Source organism: Dacryopinax primogenitus (genome assembly GCF_000292625.1).
Source record: "Dacryopinax primogenitus strain DJM-731 SS1 chromosome Unknown DACRYscaffold_10, whole genome shotgun sequence".
Classification (NCBI taxonomy): domain Eukaryota; kingdom Fungi; phylum Basidiomycota; class Dacrymycetes; order Dacrymycetales; family Dacrymycetaceae; genus Dacryopinax; species Dacryopinax primogenitus.
This window is the reverse complement of record NW_024467207.1, coordinates 815957-825889: the sequence shown is the minus strand read 5'-3', so window position 1 is coordinate 825889 and position 9933 is coordinate 815957. Positions and strand designations below refer to the sequence as shown.

General features: G+C 53.8%; 4 protein-coding genes across 4 annotated transcripts; 3 read left to right on the top strand and 1 right to left on the bottom strand.

The window, feature by feature from the left end:
* Positions 1–237: 237 nt before the first annotated feature.
* DACRYDRAFT_108099 (uncharacterized protein) lies at positions 238–1785 on the top strand (the record flags this gene model as incomplete). The annotated part of the gene is made up of 3 exons (XM_040768588.1): positions 238–538; positions 1527–1636; positions 1684–1785. 3 exons carry the CDS (start codon positions 238–240, stop codon positions 1783–1785), a joined length of 513 nt encoding a protein of 170 aa, XP_040628451.1.
* Positions 1786–2825: 1040 nt separating this feature from the next.
* Positions 2826–3899, top strand: DACRYDRAFT_22648 (uncharacterized protein; the record flags this gene model as incomplete). The annotated part of the gene is made up of 1 exon (XM_040772905.1): positions 2826–3899. A coding segment is annotated over one exon (435 nt), but the record flags the coding sequence as incomplete, so codon positions are not given.
* Positions 3900–5245: 1346 nt separating this feature from the next.
* On the bottom strand, positions 5246–6744 carry DACRYDRAFT_108097 (homeobox-domain-containing protein; the record flags this gene model as incomplete). Its single annotated transcript, XM_040768587.1, has 2 exons — positions 5246–6497; positions 6554–6744. 2 exons carry the CDS (start codon positions 6742–6744, stop codon positions 5246–5248), a joined length of 1443 nt encoding a protein of 480 aa, XP_040628449.1.
* Positions 6745–8518: 1774 nt separating this feature from the next.
* On the top strand, positions 8519–9926 carry DACRYDRAFT_80144 (ribosome biogenesis protein YTM1; the record flags this gene model as incomplete). The annotated part of the gene is made up of 2 exons (XM_040776429.1): positions 8519–9466; positions 9516–9926. The coding sequence occupies 2 exons, from the start codon at positions 8519–8521 to the stop codon at positions 9924–9926; spliced, it is 1359 nt and encodes a 452-aa protein (XP_040628448.1).
* Positions 9927–9933: the final 7 nt, after the last annotated feature.

The following is a 9933-nucleotide window of genomic DNA, read 5'->3' as shown; positions in this document are numbered from 1 at the left end:
ACTTCCTTGTTGCCTGCTTAGACTCTTGGCACTCTTAGGTGAGCAGACTTAGTCAGCCTGTGTTGCCCTAACAGAGACCCAGTTAAGGACAAGAAGACAGGACGTGCGCCAAAGTTGGTTCCCATGGTTGAGGTTGACATGGTTGATACGTTGCCTCAGAAGGGCTGTCCACATGGTTCCCCTGTGGAGTCTGATGCTGACACACCAGACAAGCAGCTGCCTCCAAAGCAATGGAAGATGGCAGATGCTGTGTCAGTACCAATTGCTCGTGGTCAGACAAACACATCCAAGAAGTCCTCCAACAAGGGCAAGGGACAGAGCTTTTCACACATGACATTGGATGAAATGAAGGCACTTTCCCCTGCAGCAGTCACAGCTCTTACTGGTGCTGAACTGCATGCAGCATCAAAAGACCTCGTGCAGCAGGTGATGCAAGCATGGAGCACTGAGGTCAGTGAAGGTGTCATGCACATGCTGAAGCAGTACAAGGAGGATGAGGCTAAATGCTTGCAAAGGCGCAAGGAGAAGGAGGCAAAGTGTCAGCTTACAGAACAGCTTGACAATATCTGGTAGGCATAGGGATATTCAATTTGGCTATCTACCCATTTTCATGTTTTATGTCATACTACACATGCTGCAGCATTTTACCTACTTAATCCACTCGTTTTGCTGCAGCATGCCATTGCAGCACCCCCCCTTCCGCCTGTTTTGGGCACAAGAGAAAAATACCCCTAAAGGGTACCTCATTATAGGGTTGTGAGCTGGGAATCACCATCACGTGCGGTCTGAGATGGACCCTGCATTCCAACGACGGTCTTACATTGACACGATCGACGCGCATTCCTCGTTCTATTTGCATTAATACAAGCTGAACATAACGAAGATAAACACGATCCGATCGTGGCCAACGTGATCAGAACGTGACCTTGTCGCGACTCAGACACGACCTTGACCCGGAAGCAGCCTGTAAACAACACACATAACTCTGGGTATTCAGGCGCAGTCCTGCTCACTCGCCCCTTCCCCCCTCATCCCACATTCACCACCATCATGCGACGAACTCCCACGTACTCATAGAAGAGAGATACTATCACTTTTTTGGTAGCCCTGAGCACCTTGCTTGCATATTCTTGTCTCTTCTCCCCTCCTCCCTCCCTCCTTCCTTCCTTGCCTTGCGCGCTTCGCCCGCTAGGTACGTCTTGTATATCTTCACGCTCCATCAGCATCACTGTGACACCAATCCATAGGAGTATACGATGCATGCCTGTCTACCTCTAGTAACTGTGCGTGTAACCTCCTTTCCCATAGTACCCGTTCTGATTTCCCCCCCAGGTTGAACACCCACTCTCTCTGTCTACCAGCCGTGCCTCTGTCTCTGGTTGCGTTGCTGTAGCTGTCTGTACCTTCCCTATTCTTGGAGTGCACCTTGTACTCCTTCGTCAGGTTGGAGGCACACACAGCACTTGTAATTGGAAACCAAGGTGCGCAACCAGCCTCATCAGTTTCCACTCTGACATGTGTCTCAGGCACGAGATATGAACCCAACTCGCATCTCTCTCTTCCATTACTTTGTTGGCGATTCGACGTGAACACCGTGCCCATTTACAACGTATTCCTCGGCTTCTTCGTCTTCGTCGTGCGTCCACTCCCCTTCCACCCAATGTGAAGCTCACCTCCCCCCAGTTCACCCTCTTCTCCTCGTCATCCGCGAAAAGCTCTACCTCGGCGAGCCGATATGAGAGAGAGATTACGGCGTTAGCGTCGATCCTTAAGGCACCGACATAAAACCAACGTGCGTGATCGGCATCATCATTTCCCGCCCTGACACGATTCCTAGGCAGGAGATATGAACTGCGCTCCCAACTCTCGCTAAGATGACCGCTTCATACATGTCTAACACCTGTGTCGGCATGATGGCTGTAATCATCTATATTCTCTCAGAAGCGCTCATATTTGCTCATGACTCTCTGTCCCCGGTACGCCTCTTGCTTCTCCTTTCACCCCTATCTCACTCCAGCACCTGGGGATTCGTTAAAGGATGGTGGTGGATGTAGGAAGAGGGGGGGGTGGGAAGGGGGAAGGGGCGAATGAGCAGTACTGAACATAAACACCCAGAGTTATATATGCGTGGTGTTTACAGGCTGCTTCCGGTTCAAGATCGCGTCTGAGTCGCGACAAGGTCACGTTTTGATCACGTTCGCCCACGATCGGATCGCGTTTATTGTCGTTGTGTTCAGCTGGTAAGTATTGCAGACAGAACGAGGAATGCGTCGATCACGTTGGAACCAAGACGGTCTTGGCGAGGGTCCACGGAGTTAATGGGTCGCGCAAGGCACGTGATTACGATCCTTTTCCATCACGTGCCCTTCCAACCCCTCTCGCCATGCTCCCCATTGCCGTCGCCGTCGTTGTCGTCGTTGTCGTCGACTCGTCAACCCTCACTCATCGCTCACTGACCTATAAACCACCACCAAAAATACCAACCATCTTGTAACTGTTAATGACGCTAGCCTTCGACACAGAGACGAGGCTGGATGAGCCCGCACGCTGGGATATCCTCGCCATGCTCAACCGCCTTCTGTCAGAAGTGCACATACCCATCCAAGGCGGCATCATCCATATCACTGGTACGCCCCTCCCCACTGCACCCTCCCCCACGCTAATTATACAGCAAGATCTCACCCCTTCAGTTCTACTCGCTATAACCGAGTCTCTCCTGTCCCACCCGCTTATGCCCCTCCCTCACCCACGCCCGCGTACCCCCGCCTGGCAAACAACCGCCACCACTCTCGTTCTGCGCTCTCTGTCCTCCATCCTCGATCAAGACATGTCCCACCTCGATCCCGATGGTATCGCAAAAGGAGAGACAGAGGAGCAGATGTACATCCTGGGGTCAGCTCTCATCCGGGCAGCGGAGCACCTCGGCTGGCTAAGACCAGAACGGTACCAATCGACGCCCAAACGACTGCAACCGTCCCCACCTGCAAGGTCGGTATCATCCTTCCCAACAACAGTGCGGTCGTCCAGCCGCGCATCTGCCCCTTCCCGCATGTCTGTGACCTCCGTGTCGAGCACGTCAGCCGGTACCGTCCACCTCACACGTACCTCGCGTGCGTCCTCCGTCTCCGCACTCCCCATAAGCTCAGCTCCCACCCCTATCCCACGGAGTGTATCTTACAATATCCCCTCTTCCGCAAGTTCGAGTCGTACATCCACCACCAGCTCCTCCTTCCAACTCCCCCCTTCCCCGACACCTGTGAGGAGCAGGAGCGCCACTCCGAGCGCGACGTTTGAGGAGGTGAGGGCGTTGTCTAGATTGAGCATGGCGGGGAGGAGAAGTGTGACGCCTCTCTTAGCTGGGAAGTCGAGTGTCGGGAGTCTGGGCAGTGTGGAGAGAAGACAGAACGGAAGAAAAGGGAGTTGGGGTGGTGCGGATACGTGGATGAAGAGCGAGACGATCCAGGGGGAAGAATGGCGGGAAGAGGAGGAAGGGCAAGAAGGGAAGGACGAGGAGTCCGAGTTGGAGTCTGAGTCCGGGCAGGGATACCTGAGCGTAGTGGACGATGTCTCCGAGTGGGAACAGACCCGATTACCTCACACTTCCTCCCTCTCTTCTTCTGAAGACCCATCCCTGCAACACAGTTCCCACACCACGAGCTCCACGCCTCCCCACTCCCGCAGCCTTGCTCAAGACCTCTCCGCACCTATCCTCTCCCCCTCAGAACAGCGACGAAGAAAGCACGAGCTCCTACAGAAAAGAGCGGAGTTATTGCGGCAGCTTGCGCAGTTGAGGGTGGAAGCGAGCGGGATGGGCCTGATGTTAGATTACCAGGTCGTGGAGAGTGGGCATGCGTAGTTTCTATATTTGTCTCTTCCTTGTGGAGAATTTTGGAGGAAATACGAACTATACGCGCATCAAGCGCTGTCATTCTTCCCGAGGGTTCGTGCGCTCCTCGAACTCACACCTTCTGGCAGTGAATATGAAAGGTATTGTCCTCAGCTCTGGCAAATATCTCAAGCGACATTCTGATACCGTTCTAATGTAATCCAGTGCTTTGAATCAAGGACTCTATCATCGCTATTCGTATTTGCTTTCGCAGCCAGATACACATGCATAATCTTCCTGAACGCTTGGGGTGTTTAGACCGCCGCTCTCGTCCCTTTTTCCTCGCGCCCCCCAAGCTCACCCCTCCTGGTCACCAGCCTTCTTGGCCTGATCGGCCTTCCACATTTCATCGAACAGAATGAGGTTTATACGGTAGCTTTGTTCCTTTATTCCGTTTCACTCGGGTCGATATCCTCTCTTGCACTCTCCGTCTTTGGTACCAGATTAAAAGAATGCTCAGGATTGCTTTGACATTGGGGTTTCAGATAAGATAACAGAATTGAATGAGTAGAAGCTTAGTGGGAACAATATTATTAACCAGATGTGAAGGTACAAGGCAGGAAGAAAGAAACTAGAAGCTGCTGCTTTGAGGCCTGATATGTGGGCAATGGGCATTCTGATTTGATGCGAGGAAGTAGCTGATGACGTCATAAGCAGAGTGTGATCGAAACGATCGAACCGTTGCTCATCGGAGCCGAATCCTCTCCACAGAGTTACGGAAGAACTCCTCCCGCCCTACTCTAAAATAGATCACCAACCCCCGCTGAGAGATCTGCCCTTCCTCTTTCCTGCTTAAAGCAAACCTTGAGGTATAGAGCACCCTCTTCCAACTCATGCATTCAGCACACCCAAGTTCACCCCAAGAGCAAGAGAGACTTTTCGGTCTCGTCTCCGTCCCGGTCCTGATCCACAGGTTTCTTTGGAAAGGTGGTATCGGGAACATCTGTCTGAGAAGGGTAAAATAAACACGATAGGTATGTACATTTGGTGTGTAATGCCGGTATGCACGGTGTGGATGCAGATGAATGGGTAGATGATGAGGGGGAAACTGGGGGTGAAGGCGGGAGCATCAGGGTGGTAAAGTATGACAGATTGATGGACTCAGAGAGTTGCAGTCGACCCATGGGAGAGGCCCGAAACCGGAAAGACGAAAGGAGGAAAGTAGAAGAGGAACGAAATGAGGCGAAAAAAGAAGGAAACAGGAAACAGGAAACAGGGAAAGAGAAATGGGAAATGGGGGAAGATCAAATCAGAGAGAACGAGAAAAAATACATTTATTTCATCTTTGATTCAGTTCTTGACGCAGCCAGAGACGGAGTCGGACCAGAAGCAGGCAGCCGGAGGTCTTTGCAGAAAGTGTCACCGCCCTTCGCCCCGACCGGAAGCCATAAAACACAACAACTCGGCCGCTTCCTTTTCCCAAGCGTTGACTTTCTCCTTCTCCTTCCCCTCTTCCTTCCCCCCCGGCCTGTTATTGTGCCGTTCCCCGGCAGTAGACCAGTCGTCTCCCGGAATACGGATACTCAGCCGCACGGGCCCGCCTTCTCCTTCCCTTGACACCAGGAGTCGAACTTCTTGGCTGCCCGAGGTGTGGGGCTTGAGGAGCAACGGGAGGGAGTCGATCGAGGATGTGGTGAGGTCGGGGTCTGAGGACTGGGAGGAGACGCTATCGAATGACAGGTCGGGGATGCCTGCCGCATCAGGCACATCTAGGATGTTAGCAATTGACTCTTCTTCTGCTTCTGCTTCGACTGGCTGCTCTGCTTCTTCAGGTTCATGATACTTGACCTGGCTGTAGCGATATCGTTCGGTCTGTTCGTCAGGGTCGATATCCGAGCAGCCGGAGTCGGAAATAGAGGTGGCAAAGCTCTGCCTAGACGAGGTGGAACCCTGAGAAGCTTCTAAGGGCAAGGGTGACCCCACGTCCTCCACATCAGATGTGTCGGACGTGTCGGTCACGTCCTCTGGCAGCGACTCCTGCTCCCTCCGTGCACCAAACGGTACAGAATGCGACCCAGGAGTATGCTCGAACGGCCGTTTTCTCCCAAAAGGCGCCACATAAGGTGAAGACTGGGGCGAGGAGAGCATCCGTTCCCAAATTGGGTCCTGCTTCGTCCCTTGTCCATGGGCGGTGGGGAAATGTGCCGAAGGGAGGGAGTATGCGCGCACGAAGGCTTGCGGTTCTGGTGTGCGGGAAAAAGAGGGGGGAAGGGTGCTGCTCGCGTACCTTGACAACCCCGGGCGGAGGGCGTTGGTATCTAGCTGGCCAAGTGGCCGTCGGGGTGGGAACGGTACGGAATGAGACTGCATGCGGGCAATAGCAAGTGCGGCGGAAAACTCTTCTCCATTCCTGGGGAGTCCGAGCCCGGGCAGAGAAGGTGATGTCGGCCCTCTGCGCTGGGCCTCGGATGCGGCTTGTTCAAGGGTCTTGCGTTTCTTTCGCTGTTGCTCGTCTTCGCCCAAGGAGTCACGCGTTAAGGAGAGAATGGAATGGGGGTGTGAGAAGGAGCCGACTGGGATTCGACGGGGTGGTCGACGGGTGAGTCCTTGTGCCTTTCGTTTGTCCGTCTGGCGCTTATTCTGGAACCAGATCTGTACGGAGCGAGCAGACCTAGTAGGGATGAGTACTTCGACACAGGCAGGAAAAAGAAACGTGAGAAGACGCACATATTAGTCATCTGCCCTATCCTAACTCTATTCTTCGCATCTGGGAGGGTGTTCTTCGCGTATTCCGCTTCGAGTACGGAGAGTTCCTCAGGTGTTGTACGACGACGACGCTTGATGTCGTCTGGTTGTGAGAATCCGAATTCTTCGTCTTGATCTGAGAGGGGTGTGAGAGGGAGAATGGGGGTTGTCATCGTCGGCAGTGAGGTAGAGGGAGGGAGGAGTAGAGAGGAGCGCAGGGGGGGAGGAGGAGGAGGAGAAGGAGCAGCAACTGTGTGTTGGTGTGTTATGTATGTGGATGGACCCTTGACGCGTGATGTTACGGGAATGACAGACGCGTCCTTCTATACTCACGTGACGTATGCATATGGAGTAATGTCGCGTCATCACGTGAGCGGAAGTATCTTAAAGGGGAATATTTCATTTCTGACCAAGAGAGGAATTCTGGTCAGTGTGTCTGCTCCAGACTCGCTCGTCCATCGAATTCCACCACTTGCGAGCATGAGTACAATGCCATCCACTTCCACACAGGGACACAGCGATATCCCATGTGACAGGATCAACCTTGGATATCGAAGGAGGAGAATCCACCGCGCACTGGAATCCAAATTTTTCGGCAGTTCACAACTTATGAAGCGCCAGCACACACCGCCACGTCAGCATTCCGGTTCAGAAAATGTTTTGCGATCCTTTTCCTGTTCTCTGATTACTCCTTTTCCGATCCCGCGCGCTTATGGCGTCTGATATCAAGGCTGTGTTATCTTCCTGGGTGCGACAACAGAGGGTTGCAACGCACTTAAGCGCTACCAGGACGTTGCTGGGGATGTAGTACAGATGAATCGCTACGAGAAGGCTACCAACCAGCCTTTCTTACTGCTTCGTGTTTTTGACCAAGCGCTGCAGTCTGGGATATACTCTGCCCATGCACGGGCCAACTTTGGGGATCGACTTCCTGAAGTTTTTTGGTCAGAACCTTGAACATCTGTGTGGTGCCAACGGGATGAGTCCTCTCCATCGGATGCAGCTGCTTGACTCGTTTCTTGCAAGAGATGGTACTGGTGTTCCTCAGGACCGTCACCTCAAACAGACGATGGATTTTCTTCCAGGTTCATTCCAAGAGCATTTCGAAGCCTCAGGCCTCCCACTTGGACAGTTTTCGGATGTATGGGATCAGGTACCCTAAAGCGATGAGCCACATTCAGCACTGGCATGATGAATTACGGTTCACCCATGGTATCTCTGCCTGAACCTCACCTCTAATCAGATAGATTTACGGGACTGGGTCAGTCTCTCTCCCCATAGAACCATCTCGAGTGAATTGTATTCAAAGCAGCTAACGACTCCTACAGGGGAGGCATATCTCGATGAACAAGCCCGGAGCATGTTCGCCAGTACCGAACAAGCATTCATCTACCAGCTCAATCCACTGTCTGTGAACGGAACCGAGGAGGCGGGGCCAAATCAGCAGCCAGAGATACGACCGAACAGCACTGAAGAGCACCCGCAGGGAGCGGACGTCAAGCGGGATGCACTCGCTAGACGCTAGAGCAGCTGAGGCAGGGGTCTGTGGACTGGGAGGAGACGCTGTCGAACACCACGTTGGGTATGTTCTGTAGGATGGGCAACACGGTCCGAGGGCAGAAGATGGGCGAGTAGGGCAAGCGGAGGAGGGGGTTCGAGATGCCAGGGGAGGGGTGTGCAGATGATCCAACTGTGGGTTGCCGTTTGAGAAGGTCAACCTTAGTCCACCCAGTGTTTAGCAACGCGCCTATGCTGTAGTGCAAGAGTGAAGGCAGTTCGCGAATGGGTAGGGCTGCTCAGACGACCTTCTACTCTCACGTGATGTATGGATTATGCGTTTATCACGTGAGCGGAAGTATTTCCTGTGAATATTTCATTCCTGACCCGAAAAGGAAAGTGCACTCATTCGTTCGATCGACTCACACAACGACGATGGGCGATAAGACGATGACGTCAACACCTGCACTGACAGAGACAGTCCCACTCCTACTAACGACGCGTACTGCCTATCCACTCCCACTCTCACGTATCCTCATCCCATCTTCATTCACACGCTATCATCTATCACAGCTCATAAACACTTCTCTATCTCTCAACCCTCCAGTACCCTTCGACTTTCTCATACGCTCTCATCTCCTGCGCGGTTCAATAGGAGGATGGATGCGCGCCAATGGGGTCAGTGCGGAAGAACTACTCGAAGTAGAATATATCAGGAGCGTATTACCACCCAAAGTAGTGGGAAAGATCGAACAAGATGATTGGGTTAGCGCACTCTCCCTCTCTCTCCCACATGCCATCATAACAGGCGCATACGATCACACACTCCGCATATACACTTTGGCACAAGAAGAACGGCACATTCTACACACCCACACCGCACCGATCACATCCGTCCTCACATTCCCATCCCCCAACTCATCCGGTCACGTCCTAGCCAGCAGTTCCCAAGATCGAACCGTACACCTCCAGCTCCTCCCCCCACATCCGCTCGACCCGGCATCGGCGCCGAAGTGGGTAACGACGCTCCATACCTCCCAAGCTCAGGTGTCGAGTGTCTCTGTCTCTCCTGATCGGGCGAGATTGGCTACGGCAACGTGGGACGGCGTTGTAGGCGTGTTCAGCAGCACGATACCGACATCGCACGAGCTCGCAGAACCGGAGGATGTCGAACTTCAAGCTCTAGGTCCGAAGAGCAAGAAACGCAAGCTGCGTTCCACAGGAGAAGGAACGGGAACTGCAGATGAAGTCTTCAGGAAAGCACCCCAGCTCTTGCTCAGAGGTCATGAAGGCAAGGTCTCACGAGCGGTGTTTACCCCTGATGCACTCGCGTCCGCAGGCTGGGACGGGAGCGTAAGAGTGTGGGATCTGGAGAGCGGGGTTGCCAGAGTCGTCAAGGTGCGCTCCCCCCCTCCTTCTGGGTGACGACTGCTGATGCGGTGGGCAGACGACGCCCGACCGCGTACATCTCACACTAGCCAGCACCGGCCCGCACCTTCTAACAGGGACGTCCGACCGTTTCCTAACCCTAACAGACCCACGTTCTTCCGCCCTAACATCGCTAACCCTTGCCCACTCCTCCCCGGTAAATAACGTCATCCCCCACCCGGAGCCGGGGATGGAGCATTTAGTGAGCAGCGGGACGCTGGCGGGAGTTGTTAGGGTTTGGGACTTGAGAGCTGGGAGGGAGGTCGTTAGGGTTGACAGGGGAGGGGGAGGGGGGAAGATGTTGGCCCTGGATTGGAGGCCGGCTGCTATGAGGGAGGAGGGGGCTGGGGCTGGGGAGGGAGAGGGGGGAGGGGTGTGGGCTGCGGGAGGGGAGGATAAGAAGGTGTGGGTGTTTACTGAGGGGAACTAGCCTCTGG